This window comes from Papilio xuthus, unplaced genomic scaffold (genome assembly GCF_000836235.2).
Source record: "Papilio xuthus unplaced genomic scaffold, Pxut_1.1 DF824655.1, whole genome shotgun sequence".
NCBI classification, from domain to species: domain Eukaryota; kingdom Metazoa; phylum Arthropoda; class Insecta; order Lepidoptera; family Papilionidae; genus Papilio; species Papilio xuthus.
The window spans coordinates 4,236,984-4,261,775 of record NW_013533994.1 but is presented as its reverse complement, the minus strand read 5'-3'; the positions used below and the strand labels follow the sequence as shown (position 1 = coordinate 4,261,775).

Sequence of the window (24,792 nt, the reverse complement as noted above, 5' to 3'; positions counted from 1 at the left end):
TCAAACGAGGGATTTGGCAAGTCGCGTAGGAAATGTTTATTAAATTATTTAAAAGAAATCTCTGTTCGTAAAATATCATTAATGCGGTTATTAAATTTGTAGAAAAGGTCCGTGCAAGTGATTCAGTGTCAAAGTGAACTTAGTGCAACTAAATGCAGTTCTTCACTAGTGTTTAATAATAGTTTTTTTTTTTATTTCCAATTCAATTTCACATTTGCTTTGTATTATGATCGATTGAATTTGAAGTGGCAAATATCATTATGGGGCAAAGTCCGAGTTCAGTGCGAAGTAAGTCTAGTAGAAGATCTTTCCGCGGTTTTGTCAGGCGGACGAAATTAAATAAATCCAGTTTGAGTCATACATTCAACCTGCCGCCGTCGGAAGAGTACCCAGAGCTGATGAATGTGAACACAGCGACCGAGGAGCAGCTGATGACTCTGCCCGGTGTCACCAGGCAGCTGGCGCGGGAGATCGTCCGCCATCGGCAGATGATTGGCAGATTTAAGCGAGTTGACGACCTTGCGTTAGTCTCAGGTGAGTTATGTTTTTTTTTAATTTGTGTTCATTAATTCAGTAATATTTAGGCAATATATTGTTTAATTTCAATATTACTCAAAGAGTTTCATTATTTACATAAAACTTGTAGGTATTGGGGCAGAGAAGCTTGAGTTACTAAGGCCAGAGATATGTACAAATACGAGAAGACAGATATCTCGCGCTAGTTCATGCACACATTCTTTAGACAGTGTGAGATTTACGGGTGAAAATAAATTATGCTCCATCAACAGTTCAAGTGTTTTCCAACTTCAATGTGTACCTGGTCTTAACCAGGAAATAGCTGCAAATATAGTGGACTACCGAAACAAAAAGGGCCCTTTTAAATCCCTCGATGACTTGATTAAAGTAAGAGGAATGGATATAGTAAGATTAAGTACAGTGAAACATCACTTGAGCTTAGAACCAAGGAAATGTGAGAGTGTTCAGCTATTAGCCAATGGTCATACATTTGGGTGGACTGAAGACTCAATAAATGAGCCAAGCTTGAACGGTGTACCAGAAGTTAGGACACCTCATAGAAAAAGTTTGTCAATGCCAAACAAACTGCCAATAACATTGCCAAATGGATTTGCTACAGCTCCAGTAAATGATATATTAGATTTATTGGCTGCATATTCTCACCGGCCAGTTGTTGAGGAACTATTTACATATGAAAGAGATGGTGTAAGATGTTGCCGCATAGCATCATGGAACCTGCACCAGCTTAGTATAGAAAAGATAACAAATCCTGGCGTTAGAGAGGTGGTTTGCAGGACTATTTTGGAAAACAAGTAAGTACAACTTGTTGGTATTTATTTATTTGTAATGTTTAAGAATTGTTAAAATATATTTTTACATTGATCTGATGATGTTTAAAACAGTTATATACAAAGTTTTTTAAGGAGTAAATAAGACAAAGATGAAAAAAATATACATTTAGTTTAAATTTAAATTACATGAATGTTTCTATAACTGTACTTTACAATGTTTTATATAATTGTTATCTTAAATAAAGTATTGTATACTTTAAGATAACAATTGGACTATTCAGATAAGATAGAAAAGAAATACCAAAGTAGATAGATAATGATGTTGTAACATGTAATATATATGTTCAACTATTCATGCTGTGTGTTGTTACTAGCTGTAGCACGCGGTTCTGTCCGCAAGGATTTAAAAAAAAATTAGTAGTCTATGTGTTCTTCCAGAACAATGTTCTGTATCTATGCCAAAATTCATTGTGATCCGTTCAGCTGTTCTAGAGATACCTACAAACAAACATCCATCCATCTTCCACTTAGGCCCAGCCATAAATTACAAATTAGCTTAAATCTATGTCAACCCTTTTATTTTAAGCTGAAATTAGATTTTTTTTTATCACAATGATCTCCAGAATTCGCCGAAATAATTAAGCGATCACTACCTACAGATACCCACAAATGTAGATATATTGCCTACCTAATTGACCGAAGAGGACAATAAGAAAGAGAATATCTCCCGTTCCTATCAATTTCCTGCTCCATCAAATCCACTTTCCCTTTCCATACGAAAAAAAGGTGGGAAAGGAAAGAGGATTAAATTTAGGCCACACACGCTCATCAGAACAAACATGGTGTTGCTTTCACTACACACCTATCTTCTGTGGGTTTGTGGTATAGCACCGAGCGACCTAATCCAGTTGTGTAACAGACGTTGTTGCTGACCTCAACTACTTAAGAAACACTATCATGATTGTTAAGACTAGATGTTAATTTACCAGGTTATCAATAATAGCCATACAAGATGTGTTGGAGCCGGCCGCATTGAAGGTGATATGCGAGGAGCTGAACAGTCCTGCGTTGAGGCGGGTGCGTGAGTGGCGTTGCAACAGTCATAAATGGGACTACTGCGCCAACGACAGAACTGATGGGTGAGTTTTATAATATCTTATCTTATATCTTTATATGAGCAATGCTTGTATATATATATACAACGTTTTTAAAAAAAAATAGTATATAGAGGGTTTCGGGGGCGATAAATCGATCTAGATAGGAATCATTTTTAGAAAATGTCATTTTATACGTGTTTTATCGATAATCAACTTAAACATAAACTTAACTTTTTCTATCGCTAAGATTGAAAAATATTATTCATATGTCATCATTTTATTAGTAATTCGTACTTAAATATAATTACCAAAAAACACAATTTAAATTTATCGGTCATCCAGATTTTAATAACTTTATGCCCGGTTTACATTATTCCAGTATAGTAGCGCTGGCCCGGTATTCACATTATGCCAGCACTGATTTTGTCCATACTGCTTTGGGGTGGAAAGGGCGCGCTTTAATGTACATTATAAGTTGGTTGATGTATGTCTCTGAAATATTAGATTGCTTTAATCTGAAGATTCTAATTCAGTCAGAATGTACTGGCATGTTTTATCGAGACTTGATATGGTGGTATACTTCTCCCTTTTTTTGTGTAATCCTACAAAAACATGTAACATTAATTATGCCGAGATTAAATACAATGGCGAATTCAAAATCATAAACCGGAACTAAGTAGATACGGGCCTGGAAGTACGACATTGGCACATTTTCCTTTATGTTATTTGACATACATAACATTTCGAGTGAGACAACTTTACTCTTCATATAATTTTACATCAGAATTTTATAGTTTTAACATCAACAACATTTTTATTTGTCAGAAAAACGAATAAAACGCTTAGAGACGGTGCTGAGTACCATTGCGTGACTACAGCCATAAATATCGTGTGTAGTTTATACGTGGTTATGCTCAAAGACAATTTGTCATTATAATTATCTTTGCCAAGGCTTCGTAAGTCACCCATTGTGCGGAAATTTGTCTGTTTAAAGATATCTTTCGGATTAAATCTTGCCGGATGCTCACCCTCGAAGTAATATCAAAATTGTCTTAGTTAACCTGACATTTTTTTGTAAATTCTGTCTACCCCATTTGAATACCTCTCTTCAACTGTTTTACGATTCATTTAGTAACAATTCGTAATATGTGAAGACGTGCCTCGTCTCATCAATTGCAGCTTGTCTCGGCCCCAATTGACCTTCAACTGGCAATGCAGACCTCTGTCGTAGAGGTCACAATAACTGAATGCCGCCAGTGTTATGCAGTTCTTATTTGAGTATCGCTTTGAGATTCATCTCTAATTAGTGTAACAGATGGTAGTTACTGTTATTTCAATCTGGTTGCACAGAGATAGTAATGTTGCAGATGTTTGACTTTGTCAAATATCTTCAAACTAAATATAATATAACTAGCTGTCGCCCGCGACTCCGTCCGCGCGGCATTAAAACGTAAAAATAGATGTTGGTCGATTCTCAGTCCTACTCGATATGTTCACAAAATTTCATGAGAATTGATCAAGCCGTTTCGGAGGAGTATGGGAACGAAATTTGTGACACGAAAATTTTATATATAAGATGTGTATGTTTATATTTTTGTCAGCTATGCGTTATTTAATCGTACTATCAACATAATTAGCAATCTTTGTCATATCTATCCAATTTCACATAAACTTTATAATCTATACAATCCAAGCTATTAGACTTTAAAATTTATTTATTGTTGATGTACAAAAGTAATTTTAAAGTAATTATTTTAAATCTCTCTCAAGTATGATTGGCTCCAGCCAACGCGTAAACATTAAGGTTAAAACCTCGTGAGGGGCGACCCTACTTGTGAAGTTGGGGAGATGATGACTATATATTCATATCCCAATTCTACATTTAAATAATCGGTACAATACCTTCATATGTACAATGGATATTCATAGATTATTCTATCGTTAGAAACAAACAAACGTCACCACATTAACTAACGGACCTTTACTGTCACCTGTAACTACAACGTGTTTGTCGGTAGCTAGATCGAACGATAACAGTTATCAATTCAACAGAGACTGCCACACAATACATTCCATCTCCAAGGCATTTAAAAATTAAAATAAAATGTACAGACGTCATTGTACCACTTTAAAAAAAAAAGCATTGTATTTAGCGACTTTATTCAGAAACTTTTCGATAAAAAAAATAATTTTAAACTTTACGTGAACAATCACAGGCGTGTCAACCTCGCACATGGACTGTGAACGCCCTTGAATATTGACACAATAAAAGAAGATAATATTAATTACCATAAACGTTAGTTAACATACTTTTTATTTAAATATAATCAGCCAGTTTTTATTTACATAAAATGTGGCACAAGAAACATTTGAATAAGTGTTTTAAACGTTTTTAAACTATGAATAATTATGCCTAAATATATAATAATTTGCCATACTTAGTGTCGTTTAATGGCTATTAATAAGTCCATTAGTGTATATTGTTTTAAGGATTTATAAGAAACTAGCTGTTGTCCGCGTGGATATATAAAAAAACTTAATTAGTGTAGCCCACCCATCCATCTATCCACATCACATTCATCTAAACATTCGCATTTATAATATTAGTAAATTAAATAAAAAGCAGCTCTTCAAGGCATAAATTCGAAATAAAAATGAATAAATAGTATCCTATGTCCGTCTCCTGGCTCTAAGCTAACTCCTCACCAATTATCAGCCATATCGGTAAATAGTGTAACTAACACGACTTTCTTTTATATATATGTAGGCAATTAATCTTTACATACATTTAGATTTTATCGTATTCAAAATGATTTGAAACGGATGCAAATGTTACTCGTGATAACATTATAATGTTGATGATTAAATTATTACGTGTTATTCTATTGTGATTTGAATAAGTAAAAACGTAATTTGACTATTTATTTTTAAACTACGTACGTTCGCCTAGTAACTGAAATATTCATTGCTTCTGTTATTGTAAACTCATAGATGTTACGGTGGAAAAGCACTTTAACTCTGTTACAATTCTAAAAATAATATAATAATAATGAACTCCAAGAATGTCTGTTTCATCATATAGACTGATTCTCGGATCTTTTATATTTACAGGTTTGCATTAGAGCATGGTTGTAAGGAAGTGGGTCAATTATTTATACTTTGACAGCGATAAAATCTTTATTTAACGTAGTTTAAATGTATGAATGGATGGATGGATGTTTGTTGGAAGTTGTCTTGAACTGTTTATAATCGCGCTGAAATTCGGTACTGATGTAGAACATAGTCTGGAAAAAGTAGCAACTTATTGTTATTTTTAGGGTTGCGTACCTCGAAAGGAATAAAACGTTACCCTTATAGGATCACTTTTTTGTCTGTCTGTCTGTCTGTCTGTCAAGATCCTTTTTCTCAAAAACGCGTGAAGCTATCAAGCTAATATTTAGCGGACTAGCGGTCTACAGCTGGTTTATAAGATTGATTCTACATTTAAATATTAACGGTACATGTACGAGACATATTGCAGTCGGGGTTGCGGACGAAAGCGAAAGCGTGCCCGTGACCTCGCCATTATGCGTAAGAGGAACAGAGGGGTTTAGTGGGTGTGCTTCCCATCTGGAAGAAATCCCACATAGTTACCGTGACCCCCCCCCGGGGGGGGGGCACGGAGTATGCATAAAGTATTCCCCTCTGAAAAAAAAGAGGTGAGACATATTGATAAGCAACATTGTACATTCATACATAATTGTGGCTTTGATAAAAATAATCGTATTTGATTGTGGTCGCCTTCGTTTCATCATCAGCCATTAAGTACAGCTGTTAACACGTGATACTAAATGATGATTCATTGTGATATGTAAAGGAATTAAATGATATACTTTCATAAACTACCAACGCCTAAAGCTTGGAAAACTGAAGTTTAGCTAAACGCCTTCATCATTGTGACTATGATATTTTACTTCTATATTTGACTAAATAAACATAATAAATCGTCACTAATTCGTTTAATCCAACACACGTTTAATCACAATATATGTCTGAAAATTTAGGGTCGTAACTTCAGTTTTAATCCAAATAAAGAATTCACAAGACGCATATTAAAAGCATACGTAAGTGAGCCCTCGTCCCGGTGGATAGTGTTGGTTTAGAAAACTGAGGGGTTTAGTGGGTAGTCTACCTGTTCCTTGGAGTAGGAGATGGGGAGAAAATCCCACGTAACCATCGTGCCTTTCCCCAAGGCACGTACTGTACGTAACGAATTCCCCCCTGACAAAAAGGTGCATATTGGAATCATTGCGTTTGTGATCTGTTTTTTAGTAAAAATGTGTTGTGAAGAAGTGTTTTTTCAACTCGATGACAACCCTAGTTTATTTTAATTTTGTTTTAGGCCATCCCTAGGCTTCATCTACGAGGCGTCGCACAAGGGCGTGACTGTGGAGGACGTGGGCGTAGATCAGCTGCACCTGTTGTCAGAGGCAGCGGACGCTAAACGACTTAGCGAAGCTCTGACAGCCCTTCGAACTGACGACTGTCTTGCTTCGCCACAAGGTTAGTTACACATATATTACTCTTTTGTCCACTCACAATCGCTAATTGTGATCCTTAGCGTGGCTTTAATGGTCCACTTAGTTATTAACGAGTTTGAGGTAGTACTTGTTTTATAAGTAAAAATTAGTCTTTCAAATCAATTGATCTATGTATACCTTTACCTATTATTAAAACAGTCTAGTCTCTTTACAAACCTAATCAAATTTTATACGTTTCAGACTGTTCTTTTTTGTCTGACTACAGCTAAATCACATCGCAAAGTTCTTTCTTTTATCATTTAGTGTGAAACTGTGTGAGTTAGTCACTGAATCCTTGAACGTACTTACTTTGAACGGATCTTTATGTGGAATAGTTTTTTTTTATTTCTTCGTCTTCGTCTGGCTTCTATAAATACACGTTGACTGGACGCGTTTGCACCGCACTATCTTTGTAAGTGGGGTCGCAGATCTGTGACTATCATGAATATTTGCGACATAAGTTTTCGTAGTATTCGACAAAATAATTCCCAATAAGACCGCTTTCTCATATAAATTTTGTCGATAAACTTATGAATACTTTATCGCATATTTTCGTGGTAGGCACTGTAATACGTTAGAGTCAAGGTCGGTTATAATACGAGTGTTTGGTCTATGGATTTGTTTGATAATAACTGTAGGTCATATTTGTTATGTTTTTTATCATAACAATTGGTCTTTTATATGACCAATCAAAACAAATACTATTGTGATTTTTCAAGGTCATAGACATAGCTGGAAATGGGAAATGCGATTTCTTGGCCTTGCTTTCCTTATTTAGTTACTAGCTGTCGCCCGCGACTCCTCGCGGAATTAAAAATTAACTATATTAGTAGCCTCATTGTTCTTCCACACTATGTTGTACATCTATGTCAAATATACATACGATGTCCGTGCAGCCGTTGTTGAGATACATTCTTGCAAACATCCATCCATCCATACATCCAAACATTCACAAATGCGATGCTATTATAATTATAATATTAGTAAGAATTGTTAGTTTCTAAACAAGGAGCGGACCGAGGTGTAAGAAATTGTTCCACTCGACCAAACCAAGAGCCACTAATGCTGTACAGTTATAAAATTTACATATCTAAAGTAAATGTGTGGAAGTGCAGAAAACTGATGATTGATTAATTACGTGTGAATTTTGACCAATGAGCAACGAGCAAATTATTCCATGTCAAAGTATTAAAATGAAACCTTATAGCTTGAGAATGTTGCGCTGTGTTGTTGATACAGCGTCGTGTTTAGACACGGGCAAGCGGTCATGTAACAAGCCGGCCGATGTTTATATCGCGGCTGAAACATTTCGCCTTCCTGAGAAAACCGCGCACACAATTATACCACTCGTACGATACGCCACGTGAACGGGAAACTGCAACCGATAGGGCTGGCAAAAATAAAGCTATTTGTTAGTTGAATAAACAATAAAGACAATATGATGATGTGATGCTAACGACTTCATTATAGTATAGTAAATTCAGCAAATTATCAAAATGACTAGTGTAAAATTTAATTTAATATCAAAAAGTTAAATTAAAGTACTCAATAGTTTGCATAGTTTAAACAAATATATTTTTTTGATCAAGAGTTATAACTAGCTGTCGCCCACGACTCCGTCTGCGCGGTAATAAAAAATCTTAATTATTAGCTTATATGTTCAAACTATGTTATACATTTATGCCAATTTTCAGCAAGATCCATCCAGCCGTTCTAGAGATAATTTCAAACAAACATCTAAACATTCGCACTAATAATTTAAAAGTGGTAGAGCCCGCTTTAACATCTTCGCACGAATCGGCCCGGCTCGCCCGATGAAATACCACGACCACACAGAAGACAGGCGTGAAGTGGAAACAATTCCGCGTTACGTCTGATGAGTGTGCGTCCCGGAGGCCTAATTTAGTCCTCTTTCCCTTCCTATCCTTTTCTTTTTAAGGAAAGGATGGGAAGTGGAAGTTGACTTTCCGGATGAGAGGATGCAAGGAAAGGGAAGATATTTTCTTTCTGTGCATCCTCTCCTCCGTCGATTAAAGGTAGGCAACGCATATGCAATTGCGTATGTCTATGGGCAACGGTCACTTCGCTATTTCAGCGATTTTGGGTGGCCGCTCGCTCGTTTGCCATCTTATGATACAAAAAAAATATATATATATTAGTAAGATTATATGTATTTTTTTAATTGTGTCAACCCTATAATGCGTTGGCGTTTCGTTTGCTTGTATTGCGTGTGGTATCGTAAGGTAACTCGCAGATCGATTCATGAATAAGTTTTATATTGCTGAAAATAGAAAAACTGCATTTATCCACATCGATATTTCACCAAATCGATTATTTTACACCTCCATCAATTCAATCACAAGTAAAAAGCCGCTTTATCAATGATTATGATTAAAAAGTAGTCAGTTTTGATATATAAAAATCTTATAAGAGGACAGCATTTAGATTGCATTCTATCTAAAAAAAACATATAAATTCAAATTTCAAAAATAGAACAAAAAAAAACGTTAAAAATATTTTTCATAAAGTAAAGTCAGTTCTAACCACTTCAATTACTTTGAATCTGCGTTCAGATGGAATAGTTTCGTTAAATTCGCAAACTGCTATGTTCCAAAAATAGCTCGCTATGTATTGATAAAACATGGAAACTTCTTTCGTGGAAACGACTGTGCACGTTTACGTAGCTATGTAACTAGGAAATTGGAAACGATTACAATATGATTTTGTATAAAAGACTAGCTGTCGCCTGCGACTCCGTACGCGCGGAATTAAAAAAAAAGTATTGGCCTCAGCGTAATGTTATATAACCTATAGCATTCCTCTATAAATGGACTATCCAACAAAAAAATATTTTTTCAAATTAGACCTGTAGTTCCTGAGATTAGCGCTTTTAAACAAACAAACTCTTCCGCTTTATAATATTAGTATAGATTACCAGTCTTCACGTCGAATTACCAGGAGTCCAGAAGATTGGCAATAGTGTTCTTTGTATTTTTAAATTAAACTTGCTCTTTCGCGAATTTTGTTAGATACGATCATTCAGAGTTGAAGTTGTGGATCAAAAGTTACGTTGATAGACGCGTGATTCTTTTTTTTATTTTAGTAAAGTTACACTTAATAGCTGTTTCGATTGTAATATAGTTTACGTGTAATTGTTATGCAGCAAATGCACGAAAGTCTTTGGAACAATGGCCGGTCCGAAAGCGCACACCTCGTCGTTTGCATAATTGATTCAATTTGATTCCATTGAGCAATGAACGCCAAGTGTGAGTTGTTCTTTGATTGAGTGTTACTAACCTTGCGAACCAAAATAGAAACAAAAGGAACGATGTTCTTCTCTTTCTCTCTCTTTCGTTCTCTTTCTTTAGGTGCTCCAACGTCAACTCCGAGTTTTTTTTCATTATTTTAGTTTACATAATTTGCATATTAATTTTTGCTGTACAATTTGCTTTTAGTTTTTGTGAGGAAAATGGTTGTAATTATTTTTTAAATTTGCATGCATGACATCAGTGACATTGTTTTGGTAAAATATGACCTTGAGGAAGAGATCGTGTTGTAAGATGTTTATTTGCCCGACTGGGAATAGGATTCATGTTTTTGGCTTGTATTAACGTATGTTTTTATATATTACTTCTTACTAATATTATAAATGCGAATGTTTAGATGGATGGATGGATGCTTGGTTGAAGGTATCTCCAGAACTTCTAAGCGGATCTCGATGACATTTGGCCTAGAAGAACACATAGGCTACTAATTATGTTTTTTTTTAATTCCGCGCGAACGGAGTCGCGAGCGACAGCTGTCGATAATTCGTTTGTGACTGCTGTGGGCTTAAACGTATTTTTGATTTGGTTATGATGGATATCGGAATTATTGATTTTTAAAACACGTTTTGTGCGCATTTGAAAGATAATTTCCTTTCTATTTGTCTTTGTATTGTAATTTTTTAATTAAATATTATATTAGGTACACTACATTGTCGGTTAATTACATGTTCTAATATATAAATGATAATTCCAGTGTTCACATAATTTTTATCATCAAATGTAATCACGGATATATCTATAAGTAGTAGATAGTGGCTAGTTTATATTTTTATATCATTAAACTATGAAATGAGAAGAACGTTCACCTGACGATAATCTTTTTGGTCCTTCGTGATTAGATTTTTCCATTTAGTTTAACAATTTCACTCTATTCTGCTTGGAGACAGAAAAATATGAAGGTATTGAGACGTTTATGTAGTTATAGAAATAATATTATATTACCAGAGAAATCATACGGTTTTTATTATAATGTATCTATTGTGAAAATTAAAAGTTACAGGAAATTAGACCTTATCTTCTGCCAACATATCGTTGAAATTCGTATGCATTTTGTAAGGAATATTCCATTAAAATCGTTTAAATGCAATTTTTCCATTGCCTTCGCGTTAAAATGTCAAACCTTGTGCAGGCAAGTTGTGGAACTAAGCATACCGTTAATAACGAGTTGCACTTGTTTATTGAATGTCGAAAAAAAAAACGAAAAGACCGGTTCCGTGCGCGTTCAAGGCAAAGGACGTGATACGTTCATCGCCTTTACATGATACGACTTTTTATCGTTACTGTATTCAAAAATATTTAAAACAATTCCCACTAAAACTTGTTCTCTTGCAAAGAGACTTTGTTAATGAGGTTAAATGTCAAAGAATTAATGCAAATTAAATGTAAATAAAAAGTATGGTAAATATAATAATAAATATAAAAACAATTATCTTTTATATAAAATTCTCGTGTCATAATTTTCGCTCACATACTCCTCCGAAACGGCTTGACCGATTTCATGAAATTTTGTGAGCATATTGAGTGGGTCTGAGAATCGGCCTACATCTATTTTTAATCCCGCGCCGATGGAATCGCGGGCGACAGCTAGTAATGGTCTATTAATCAGTTTAAGAGACCCACCACACTAAAGACTTTTAGCCGCTAGTTTGATCGTGCGCTTAGTTAGAATGAGCATGAAGGGAGGTGCGCACATTACACTGATTACGTGCTCATAGTGATTAAGCGCACAATTAAATTATCGGGGAACTAAAAGTCTATAGTGTGCGGGCTTAAGAGTTAGGTGTGCTAAATAAATGGATGATGATAATAGAATGCTCGCACAAATCGTATGGTGTAAATGAGTTTATTTAAGTTGGCTATGGTAATGTGACAGGCGCGCACAAGTGTTATTGACATCACCATGACCCTGATCTCAGCGCATTCGTTAACCCTATTACATTTATAATATTTTTTTTATTCAATATAAATAGCTAACTCCCGCGACACAGTCCGCGCGGAATTAAAAAAAAACGTAGTAAGTAGCCTTTGTGTTCTTCCAGACTATGTTCCACGTGTGTGCTAAATTGCATCAAAATCCGTTCTGACGTTCCGAATATACCTTCAAACATCCATCCATGTAAACTTTCACATTTATAATCATAGTAATAAGTAATATCTACAATAAATGTAATTAATGTAAAGGAGTGTTGGTGACAGAAAAAAGTCCTGGTTGCGCAACATTCGAAAGTGGACAGGGGTTGCGAGTGCCGCCCAACTTTTTCGCCTCGCAAGAGACAAAGGAAAATATGGAGAACTGATCGCCAACCTTCGCTAGTCGGAGAGACACCTCAAGAAGAAGAAGAATGTACAAACAGTATAGTCAAATAATACTCCTTATATCTGATTACTTCTTGAATTAAACTTCGACAAACAAGATTACATCATGTGATATATATTTGAGACAAATACGCCCTTACATACAATGTAAATTAACAAGGAAAGTCTCTTTATGTTGTGTAAGGAAGACAAAGAGCATCCGGTTCCGTGTTTATAACCTTTACTTGTCAAGTGGAGTTTTATATGTTTAAAAGCGATACGATATAGACCAGTGCTTCAACAACATATATTGTGACATACTTATGTGGCCTAGTACTTAAAACTAAGTAAACATAGGTATCAAAAACCCTTACGGCAATCTCAAAAAAGTGCGACACGGTCCTTATCTGTCCCGGTGTGCATATGAGAAATAAATCACAATAGCTTATTAGAGATCTTTGTTAATATCAACAAGTACCAAAAATTCTTGTCTGTCTTCGTGTCTGCTACCTTATGTCGTGTGTGTCATCTTTTATGTCTAGACATGTTCTTTTTTCCGCGGTAACAGGACCCCTAGATTCCTAGATTTCTCTCGCTCTTTCCCTCTCTCGCATCATAGATCGCTAAACCAAAGTGTGATATAGACTAAAATGAAAGTAACCCGTCGCTAGGCACAACGGATACACGACAATGTGTCGTATGAATATGAATATATCGCGGCAAAGGCATTAAAGAGCATCGCTTAGCGCACCTCGCACCATGCTAAGTAGCTTCCTGTTCGATTCTTATGATAATATAATATAGCAACATGTCACGGAAGTTTAGGCCTGGATTTGTTATATATTTTTGTAAAGCTATTGCATATCAACAAATTGTAGATTTTCTGTTTTAAAATTACATGCAATAATAGTATTTCTTTAGTGGTTACTTAATTCTCTAGGTATGGAAGTTAGTGTCCAAAATGTTGTAGTAGATTCATTGAGAAGTAGTACTTGGTTACCTAGTTGGTTATAATATTCACTTCAGAAGTTAAAATAGTACTTATATGCACTCTTATTGCAAAAACAAAGGGAACTTGTTTTAGCCGACGTCGACACTGATGTCGTTTGTCCGCAACTGGCGACACTGATGTATAAATAAACCAAATCGGATTAGTTTATATCAACCGTGCAATAAATCCGTTCGGTGCAAAATTAACTATACGATATAAATGTTGACATAAAACTTTTAGATAAACCATTACAAAAGAATTTAATAAAAGGTTATTTCAAATTTCCAAATTGTCAATCTTTTTTATCGTTCTTCACTAGATATTAAATTTAAAGTCTTAGAATATAGTACTGTTAGGAAGAAAATCCGACACTGTGTCGGTATACTGGCACAATACTAGCCTTGCTAAAATGTCGACGTTTATGTTCTCTCACAATTCATTCTGACACTGGACTTTGTAACGAAAGCACGTCATTCACGCCAAAGGATTCTAATTAATAATGTCTAAAAATACTTAGATTTCTTAATTGCATGTTAAGTGAAAAGTTGGCACTATCTTATGAATACGATTATAATTGTTTGGCATGTCTAAACAATTCATATATCTGCATCATAAAGCGATGAGTGTGACATGCGGCCGGATATCCGACGTTAGCCAATTTACATCGCATGTTCCAACCTCGTGATACATTTTATTTTACGTATAATATCATTTTAATATAAAATCAATTATTATTTGATCTTGACTTTTTTAAATGAAGAATAATATTAGTAATCATAAACAATATGAGATGGGAGGATGACATACAGACGGCAGCCGGCCCATATTGGAGGAGAGACGCACAAGACAGACAACAATGAAAATGTTTAGAGAAGGCCTATGCCAAGAGGCACACTGAGATTAGAGACATCTTATAAATTTTTGAATACCTGTAACTATATAATTTCAGAATAAAGGGCTATATTATGCGAATGTTTCGATGTTTCGATCCCCAGAACGGTTTAACGGATCTCAATTAAATTTGGCATAAATGTAGAACATAGTTTGGAACACATAGGCTAATTACGTTTATTTATTTCCTCGCGGACGGAGTCGCAGGCAACATATTAATCTAAAGAAGTAAAGTTGTAGGTATAGTTTACAGCATGTGTATACACTTTTCAAATAATTAAAACACAAATTTAATAGCTATTTTTAGTCTCAGAATTCGTAAGCAATCGGGTTACTATGATGCAACAACTTCAATATATATAAATTAATTGGTCATGTTTATTTGTAGTTTTTGCTTGTAACGCCTTATTTGTTATTGCAAACAAAATACTGTTTGTTCGTTTATTCAAACTATTACATTCAATTTTATCCTTATTTTAGGATTTAATAAGGTAACATTTAATATCTAGGGTAACCTAATTTGATATTATTGTAATTTAGTATGTGCCATTTGCAATATCACACAAAACATTTTAAAAGGTATGTACTAAAAATAGTAAAAAAACCTCAAACGTCCGTGACGATGTCGATATTTTTATGGGAAACGGAAAGGTTGTGAGTCGTCGATAAAGCTGAAAGCGATAGCGGTTACGCGTTGTTAAAATTATTCGATTGTGTTGCAAAAATACATGCAAAAAGTCTTCTACAACCAATTTGTACACTTATTGTGTAGATTTTATGGTTGTTTTTTCATTACACGAATTGTTGGCTTGGGGGGAAGTCATATGTACCGTAAATTTACATCATCAGCTCAGTATACGTCCCCACCGAGGGCCTCGGACCCTCCCTAAGTTAAGGGTGATTAGGCCATAGTCAACCACGCTGGCCAAGTGCGGGTTGGTTGACTTCACACATATCTTTGAATTTCTTCTCAGATATGTGCAGGTTGCATCGCGATGTTTTCCTTCACCAAAAGAACGTCGGATAAATATACATATGTAAATCGGAAATCGAAAAACACATTGGTACATGGCGGGATTCGAACCCAAGACCTGCAGATCGCAAGTCAAGTGCTTGATCCCTGAGCCACCGACGCTCTAAATAAGTAAATTTACATACTACAAGATAATTAAGAACTTTAGTATTTTTATGCCTCGTTTCACAATATATCTTCAAATTAGTCATATAACTTATTATTCTAGATTTAGTTATCTTCGTATAAGCCTAATTATAGTCTCATTCACATTTTGTCTAAATAAAGAATCAATTTAAAACTCTTCTTTTTACCTTAAAGTCAACGTCTTGACAAATAGAATTTTTCTTGGTATTTGAGAATTCTTCGTAACTATGAAACCTTACTATCAAACTGGGTCAATGAGACAATTACCTAGCCATTAACTCATTACTAGTCGTGGTCAGGACAACATTCTTTACGTAAACCTTTAACTTTCTTTGGATTTGAAACTAAAAAGTATTATAAAATCATCTTATTGACTGAAGACGGATAAGAAATAACCTGAAATATAGAAAAAGACAACTTAATAATACAAGTTAAATTGTCTTTAATGTTCAATATTTTTCTAAAACTATAACAAACATTACTATCAAATGTTTGTTGTCTGTCTGTGTTGTTAAAGGATTAACCGTTTATTGGACTATGATTTATTTAAAGTCGAGATAATAAAAGAAATTGTCATAATGTGATAACGCCAAAGGCATGTACATATTTAAAAGTCTTTGTGACCAAGAGTATAAAATAAAGCGAAGACAAAATGTATTACGAAGACAAATGTGTTCGGAATATATATATTTTGTTATACATAACAACTTGTAAATACATTATTATATTACATAAACTATCATGTGTCGTTGATGAACTTATAAATCTGCTTTTATCACAAACCGCTGCTGTGTTTTATGAGTAATACAAAATCAATACATATACCAATATAGACGTTCCATATGTTTATGACAATAATATTCTTGTATTATGTAACATGTTATCGTATTATGTATTAAGTAATAGTCTTGGATAGTACATATTAGGAATCGAAAGGTAATACAATCGGCACCAGATTGGATCCTTGAGGTACACCGCAGTCTACTTTCGAAAGTTGAGACTAATATTTCTTCAAGACTCTATGTAAGGTTTAATCAGATCAGAAATCGACATTAATCAGTCCGTTTTAATGCTCGTAATAAGAAAATAATTCGTTTATTGCTCATTTTAATAAGTAATACTTTATCAAACGCCTTTAAGAAATCGACGTAGACTTAGTTGTGTATAACTTACTAATTACTGTTTTTACTCTACTGATTTAAGCGAATAATCTTTCTTTACTTATGTATGAAGACTTATGCTGTTTATATAAATAGATAAAGATCTCTTATAGCCTAAACGTCTGAAGCGATATTGACAAGTGAATCGAGTTTTTTGATTTTTTCATTAACATAAAATGGTTTTTTTTGTAGTATTCCTAATATGCGGTCGTCCAGTGATCATGGTGAACGTGCAGTGCCAGGAGCCGCTGGTGGAGGAGCAATGCGCTCGGTTGGATGGGGTGGCGGTGCTCGCGCTCGCCTGCAAGCTGCCGCTATTCTTCGCAGGAGATTTCCATCGATGGGATAATATACATTGTAAGTACTACGTACAATATTACTAGTGTAGCCTAAAGTCTTAAAATTTTGATTCACATCCCGTTACATGATTTCTGACACTAGAATTGACATACGAGTTCATCTTGCTAATATTATAAATGCGAATGTTTGAATGGATGGATGGATGAAACTTGGCATAGATGTAGAACATAATCTGGAAGAACACATAGGCTACTAATTCAGTTTTTTTAAATATCGTGCGGACGGAGTTGCGGGCGAATGCTAGTCTCCTATAAAAGTGAATAAGACCCTCAGTTTAAAGGAGCATAATTTAGTGGCACATTTGTAACTTCTTGTTCAGAAAATTGAGTCGTCTTAACGCACTATATATACAATTCTAAAGTCAATACGTGAACATTTGTATATATTTACGCCTAGTCCTTGACTATATCGAATAACGCGTAGCGTAAAGTCAATAACAATCTAGAGCTATCAGCGCTATTCGTTGTAATGACGCAGCTGTGCATCCTTTGTTGTAAAACATCGTGTTCTTGATGAGATCTTACTCATTTCATATGGTACAAGTTATAAGAGAAACTTCGAAGTTTGATAGAAGTAAATACTTCTGAATGTCTATAAAGATAAAACAAAAGACTGGCTTTGGTATATTGTAGACTTAAACAATATTTTCCTATCTTATGTTATATTACCAATACGCCTTAAAATAAAAAAAAAATTAAAAAAATATATTTTTTGTCATAAGAAACGAAAGTACATCTTGTACAGTAATTTAACAAAAAAGACGAGAACAATGCAGGCTGAGCGTGTACTGAGCTGGTTTCCAGCCTGTAGTCGTGGGCCGAGTTGCATCCGTTCAGAAGTATCCATGAGGTCGTTTACAACCAGAAGTTGAACAAGAGTTACGAGCATTTAACAAACAAAACAAAAATAACTAACTTTGATTGTTATAGAGTTCAATTGTTTCTTTAGGTCTTATAACCAAAGAAGTGTTCAGCTTAGCATAGCTTTCTTTGTTTAACATATGAAATTAAAAGATAATATCAGTTGTGTTGCAATTTAAAAATCTGTATCTCGTCACTTGTACCACGCTACAAATTGATAAATCAATTAACAAGCGGCTTTGTATTATAATGATCTGTGGACTGGTAATAAAGTGGGTAAATAAATAAACGCGGTCAGCGCTAAATCAATAATGAGATATCTAGGTAATCACGTATCAGAATATGCTAGATGCATAAATTAAAGCTAATGGAAATCCTAATCTGATTATTAAAAAATCTAATAGTTCATTTTTTTTACTTCTAGAAACATTTACGGTTTAAATGTTATGTTATAATTATTATAAGTTTAATGCTAATAATATTAATTTATTTAAATTGGCACAAAACATAACGTAACCTTTGAATTTTTGCAAATAAAAGTATTCAACATGTCCCACTTCGTGCCAATTGTGACTAATAAATAAAAAGGTAAATAACCTTGTTTCTGGCAATCGTATATATTCAGTTTATATAACAAACCTTTCACATTACAATTACGAACCTTTTACGTTAATAGAAAGTCTATATTTGTTTTGGCTTGTAAATAAGATTGTCACATATTGCTTTCGGTAAATAACATATTATTTTCTTTCTTTGCAATAAGTAAAAGTGAACAATTACATCGTCTCTCTGATAATTCCAATCCGTAAATATTTTCATATCACGACAAAACACAACATATTTTATTAATAAAACAAATAATGCCGTCATTTGTTATTCTTTGAAGCGAAATATTTATTTTTGTTGCAATGATGTAATGTTCTTGACACTGCATTGCGTACGCGTTGTCATATCTACAGGCTGCAGTATTCAGTGCTTTATCAGTTAACTCTGCCGAGTGTTTGCGAAAGTACCTACGTCATCTGTCAGCGGAGAAAGTCACTTGTGATCATATAGTCTATAGCAGTTGTCCGCGACTTCGTCCGTGCAAAATTAAATGTGCATTTCAGCGAGATCCTTTTTGCCTTTCTGGAGATAGAAGAAAACAAATATCCATCCTTACACCATCATCTCTGTTTTGTTTTCAGTGTTAAAGAACTGCGAGTCGGTGTTGGATGAATCGGTGCCGACTAAAGTAGACGTAAACAGCGGTGGCCAGAGCGCCATCCTGTCCGCGGGCGAGGTGGCCACCAGCAGCTGCAACGGGCGCGCGGCGGCCATCCGCTCCGGCCTCAGCCATCTGGCCATCCCGCGCGGCTGGTCGTGGGGCGGCCCCGCCTCCCCACACTGCCCACTCTGGGCTGAAATAAACATCCCAGATTGACCACCACTCATATATATACAAGCCAAGACTTTACCCCCAAAGTATATCGTTGTATTTTCATTATTTATGTTGATCCTTTTGATGCACACGTTTCCTTATTGAGGTTACGCGGATTTGTCAACTTGCCCGCCATTTTGTGTGCATTTAGTTTTAAGCATAACTTTCCTGTATTAATTTATTTATTAGAAATTATTTTCACATATAAATTATAGTGCAGTGGTAGTCAACTGTTTATCTTTGCCCACTTGTGGACGATTCATCTTTCGCGGTGGGCAGTAGAGTTATAGGGCGAGATGGGGCGACCGCCCAGGGCGCCCTGCATAATGGGGCGCCTGCAGTGCCGCCTAAGATATCTTATGTTTGGAAGATTTTCTCCGATATAAAAAAAAGGCGCCGCAAAAATCTGGTAGGCGAGGCGCCTGGACGTGAGCGCTAAGTAAAAAAAGGTTGACCACTTCTGTATTTAATGTATAATAATTAAAATGTTACCTATTTATTAGTTAGAAAATTGTAATATATTTAAATGTTATGTAATTATATTGTAAATAGAGATTTTTAAAATATAACATTATTGGTCTCCAGGGATTTATATTTTCTAATTCTTGATTATCTTCCTTTTAATGAAATGGCAATTTTGCGTCCTTTATAAATGATAGGTGTAAAAATATTTATTCTAGGGAATGCATTTAAGGGGCTTATTTAAGAAATAAATATATTTATTGGATAATTATGACATAGTTGTCATCTGTCAAGTTGAGGTTATCTGTCAAATTTGACAGATAAAATTTAGTTTCTGTCAAAGAGTATACAATCAGAAAACTGATATATTTTAATATGTCGTATCCTTAAGAAATATCTGTGCAAGTGAATTTTTAAACTTATATCTTCATTCTTATAGACTTTAATATCAATGATGTGTCAACTGTTTATATCAAATAATTTCTTCATATATTTTTCCATTAAATTCATTATAAAAATATTTTTAGCGATTCTGAGTCAACGCCAAACATTTAATTATCAATATTTTTAAATGGAATAACTTGATTTAGGTGAAGGTGGCTACTTAATTTGTTTATAAAACAAATACGATCTCATATAAACAAAGATATGCCAATATATTGTTAGGATGTGATTTTTTTTATATAATTTGTTTATCTTCATAAATGTATAAATTTATATTTTTTTTAACTTTTCATTTCTGAAAATGTTCTATTAAAAATATAATGTTTATTACATTTTTTTAATTTTTAATAACGAATGTAGAAAAATCATTTGATTTACGATACTCTGTACGATTTTATGCAAGTTTTACCTAAACATGTGATAAATATATGAATATTTTATTTTTTTAAAACCTTTTCTTTCATTGTAATATATTTCTGAATGTAACCGTGGGTGTTCACAGCTGATATATCTGACAAACGATTCATATTCCGGCAGTGTAAATCCACGGTTATAGTCTTTGTTTTAAATATTGAAATCTTAATAAATTATAACAAATATAACTGTATCTTTATTTACTTTTACCATACAAAAAACATAGCTAAAATAACATAATTTAAAGCTTAAACTAACATATTTTGTTTCAAACAACTTTCGAACAATTCTAAGAAACATTTGGACTGAAAAAAATTGATACAGAGAAAGGTTCAAAGCTTTTGTATTTTGATTCGCATTGGAACAAAAACGATATTCTATATGGTTTTTCACGTGCTATAATTTTAACTAAAGAAACGTAGGCGAGGCGAGTGATAATCAAAAATCTTGGTGCTGCAATTATTAATTCAATGAACGGCCTTTTTTTGTTTTTTTTTTCGTCTATTACTAATCTATGTTTATGTCATTTAGACACTTTTTAAATGACCCAAAGGTCTATGTTACCAGGTCATAAAATTAAAAAAAAAACTTTTTAAATGTCATTGACAGTTACGACAGTTTGGAATTTATATTTCAAATATTTATAACTTTTAAAAATGTCTGTCAGCAACGAGAGAGTTAATTCTTTAACATTCGATTATTTAACGACTTCGAGGACAGACTACCAAGTATACGATTTAAAGCCGACCCCGAAAACAGTGTTCAAAGATAATAAGCATACAAAAACAGTTAACGTAGAAAAGAAAAGGGAAGCTACTATTAAATATACTCAGACTCTAAAAGAATGGCAAAGCGTACCTTTCGATTTATTGATTGGACCGAAGCCAATATTACAAACAAACCCACATCATATACAACCTCCTTTCGTAAGTAAAATTTCTAAAAATTTTACCTAACTTCTACAGCGAATCGGTTTATACCCGGCTTAACAATCTTGACTAACTCCTCTTAGGAAAAGGCACCTGATTTGAGAGCTGATGAGGTCAGAAAAACAAGACCTCGTCTCATCATATCACCTGCTGTCGTCGTGGACGACGTCGATGACAAGGTGTAAGTTTTAATCATAAATTGCTTTTAAAAAACAATAATCTAAATTTTAAAATACTAAAGAGTGAAATATAATAATTTCTACTATTTAGAACCCGAAACATTCTGATGGAGAGTACTTATACTTCGGAATCAAGGAAAGCATTCCGCTTCATTCGAGATCGGCCCGAAGTAAAGGCGCCCTTATGTGAGAAGTACGCTCCGCCAAGAGTGGTAAGCCTACTTTTGTAACTACTCTAGTCCCAATGCCAGTTTTACTGCTAATAGCGCAGTGGACGAGATTTCTAAGGCGCCCTCTTTTTTTACCCTTTGGAGAGGAAGGGGGTTTACCAGGATTACGTGAGATTGTGTAATTCGCAGACCTGTGACTCCCCTTTCTGTCCGACGCCCTACCCTAATTTGTTGTGAAAATCTTCTCTTTTTGTGTGACAACATAAAATACCTTGATCCTTGATTTCACTGGCGCTGTTTCGCCAGAGTCGCTTAATGTGGATTTTACTGGAAAAAGGTACACGCTAAAAAGAGAATCATAACTGTTAGGATTCAACCTTTAGCTCGATGTACTTCCGAGTTCACATTTAAACCTTGTTAATTTCTAGGTCGACCTTCCGAAGTTAGCGCCACCTACCATAGCGCCGGAATGGCGTATGGACTCCATGAAATGGGAAAGAAAACAATTAAGAAGCCACTGCGAGCCGACAATGCATTTTTGGACAAAACGGAGGCAGTATTGAACTCAACAAATGTTTTGTCACTATCGAGGTAAGTTCCTTGATTTTAAATGTCCTAGATATCTCCATTAACAGATCTTCAATTTGTTTAATAATATTTTTTATTTATTTTTCAGGTAAAGTTTTTAAGAGTCATGTAGTTTATTCAGCAGAAGTTTATATGAAGATTATGTTTTTAAATGATGTCTAGCGAATTAATTAGTTTATAAAGTTATTATAGAATTTTGTACATAAGTATACACAACCTAACAGTTCACAGGTCACGTCAACCTGATGGACTTTCAGTGGTATTTTTGATTAGCTTATACGTTTCATAAGATTTTTAATTATAATTTTAGTTATTTGTTAAACTTACTGTTTTAATTTAAATAAATTTATTACATTTCAATGTAGTTTCATTTAAGTTTGTTTTACACCAAACAAAAATTTTAAACTAAGCTAATTTCTCCGCCTTTCGCAAAGGTTCCTAGGGAAATAGGGCGCATGAATTTTACCATAGTTCCACATGTTATCTCCTTTTTCAAGTCTTTAATAAACTTTAAATATAATCTATTTTCATAAATAACCGTTAGAAATAAAAATATGACGTTTTTATGTCATCCAAGAAATTTATTTGATAAACATATTTTCGAGGTTTCTTTTGTAATTGTGTTTATTTTGAGTATTTTATTTTCGATTTGATTTAATTCAACGTAGTTATAGTGTTTACAAAAACATAACAATGACTACTCGACAGGAAGTTTTAGATTCTATGATAAACGACTATAAGACTACTATGGCCAATGATTACAGAGAAAGTGCGATCAAACCGTTCATAAAAACTGTGTACCAAGAGAAAAAACCTTTTATCCGAGAGAAATGGAAATATGTTAAATATATTCACACGATGAGGGAATGGGATGGAGAGAGAGCACCTTTTGATTTTACAATTCCAAGAAAAGCTATTTTACGTACAAATCCACATCATATCCAACCAGCTTATGTTAGTACACATTTTAAATAATGAATCAATCATTTGTTAATAATTTCACATAACCTCATGCCTTAACCGTGGGTTTCTGAGACCAAAATCACCAGTTAAAACTTATTGTTATCTCTATTTTGTCATAGACAAAGATACGTTTTATGCTGAGATTTAGGTCTTTCTTTTCTTTGGTTGGTCTTAGAGACCTACGGTAAGTCAGACATTTCCTATGTTTATCTTTTAAAAGTATTGTGGCATCGATTGCTTAATATAGTTTAAACTAATGTTATTTATAGGGTAAACCAAAAGATTTAGAATTGGAGAGTGTCAGAAAAACGAGACCGCGACTCGTCATGACTCCCGCCATTAGTATGGATGATATCGAAGACCAGGAGTAAGTACAATATTATGAAGAATATTACCTAAATTTAAGTTTATAGTAGAAAAAATGCAAAATACATACGGAACTATACCAAACGCTTTTATTTTCAGTAAATGGAACCTGCTTATGAACAGTTCGTACACAACGCGAATGACCATAGATTACGAACCTGTCACCGAGGTGTCAAATGTCGTGGCGCCGTTGCTCGGGAAATATTCACCGGCAGCTCCGGTAATTTGTATAGATATATACGAAAAATATGCAGTAGAGTTGCGATGTAGTGAATATTACAACACAAACTAATGCTTTTCGGACCAAAATCGTTAATCGTTTGAAGACTATTTTGCTCTTACAAGTTAAATTAATTTGTTAAAACCGCACCTGACGGTTTTAATCGTAGTAGCGATCTTTTTGACATTAATCTTTTCTTTTAGATTAAAATGACGTCACTAATTATTATTTTTTAATAGTTAACGATATCAAAATACAAGCCGCCTTACGTATCTCCGGAATGGCGCATGGAGACGACGTCGTGGGACCAGCGGCAGATCAGGGACTACTGCGACGCCAATAAAGTATTCTGGCTCTATACGAAACCAAAACGAGACAAGACGTAAAAAATATAGATTTTTAACCTATCTCACCATAGACAAATGTTGATTAACATAGACTGTGTAAATGCACTATGGTTTAACTGTCTTTTATAAAAAAAATATTTTTTTTATTTAACTTCTATATATGTGTTTTATTATAAATGTTGATTTAAAAATAAAGTAAAACATTTCAAGATTCAAATTTATTTTTTAAGCTTAATAACGTTCATATACAATTCTAATTTAATTTCAACATTTACTTACACTACA

At 34.2% G+C, this 24,792-nt stretch overlaps 2 protein-coding genes across 2 annotated transcripts; both read left to right on the top strand.

The window, feature by feature from the left end:
• LOC106127699 (endonuclease/exonuclease/phosphatase family domain-containing protein 1) lies at nucleotides 1–19,964 on the top strand. The gene is made up of 6 exons (XM_013325901.1): nucleotides 1–534; nucleotides 647–1,328; nucleotides 2,297–2,446; nucleotides 6,786–6,946; nucleotides 16,978–17,142; nucleotides 19,193–19,964. The coding sequence occupies exons 1-6, from the start codon at nucleotides 261–263 to the stop codon at nucleotides 19,426–19,428; spliced, it is 1,668 nt and encodes a 555-aa protein (XP_013181355.1). The 5' UTR covers nucleotides 1–260; the 3' UTR covers nucleotides 19,429–19,964.
• A 1,394-nt stretch (nucleotides 19,965–21,358) lies between these two features.
• LOC106127457 (uncharacterized) lies at nucleotides 21,359–24,672 on the top strand. Its single transcript, XM_013325535.1, has 8 exons — nucleotides 21,359–21,671; nucleotides 21,758–21,855; nucleotides 21,945–22,065; nucleotides 22,452–22,583; nucleotides 23,248–23,565; nucleotides 23,844–23,941; nucleotides 24,040–24,160; nucleotides 24,400–24,672. Exons 1-8 carry the CDS (start codon nucleotides 21,402–21,404, stop codon nucleotides 24,544–24,546), a joined length of 1,305 nt encoding a protein of 434 aa, XP_013180989.1. The 5' UTR covers nucleotides 21,359–21,401; the 3' UTR covers nucleotides 24,547–24,672.
• The last annotated feature ends 120 nt before the right edge of the window (nucleotides 24,673–24,792 follow it).

Coding starts and splice junctions, on each gene's coding strand:
- LOC106127699 (XM_013325901.1), top strand. CDS start 261: ATGGGGCAAAGTCCGAGTTCAGTGCGAAGTAAGTCTAGTAGAAGATCT. Junction 6,947..16,977: donor CTGTCTTGCTTCGCCACAAG/GTTAGTTACACA, acceptor TTTTTTTTGTAG/TATTCCTAATATGCGGTCGT. Junction 17,143..19,192: donor TCGATGGGATAATATACATT/GTAAGTACTACG, acceptor TTTTGTTTTCAG/TGTTAAAGAACTGCGAGTCG.
- LOC106127457 (XM_013325535.1), top strand. CDS start 21,402: ATGTCTGTCAGCAACGAGAGAGTTAATTCTTTAACATTCGATTATTTA. Junction 22,066..22,451: donor AGTACGCTCCGCCAAGAGTG/GTAAGCCTACTT, acceptor GTTAATTTCTAG/GTCGACCTTCCGAAGTTAGC. Junction 24,161..24,399: donor AATATTCACCGGCAGCTCCG/GTAATTTGTATA, acceptor ATTTTTTAATAG/TTAACGATATCAAAATACAA.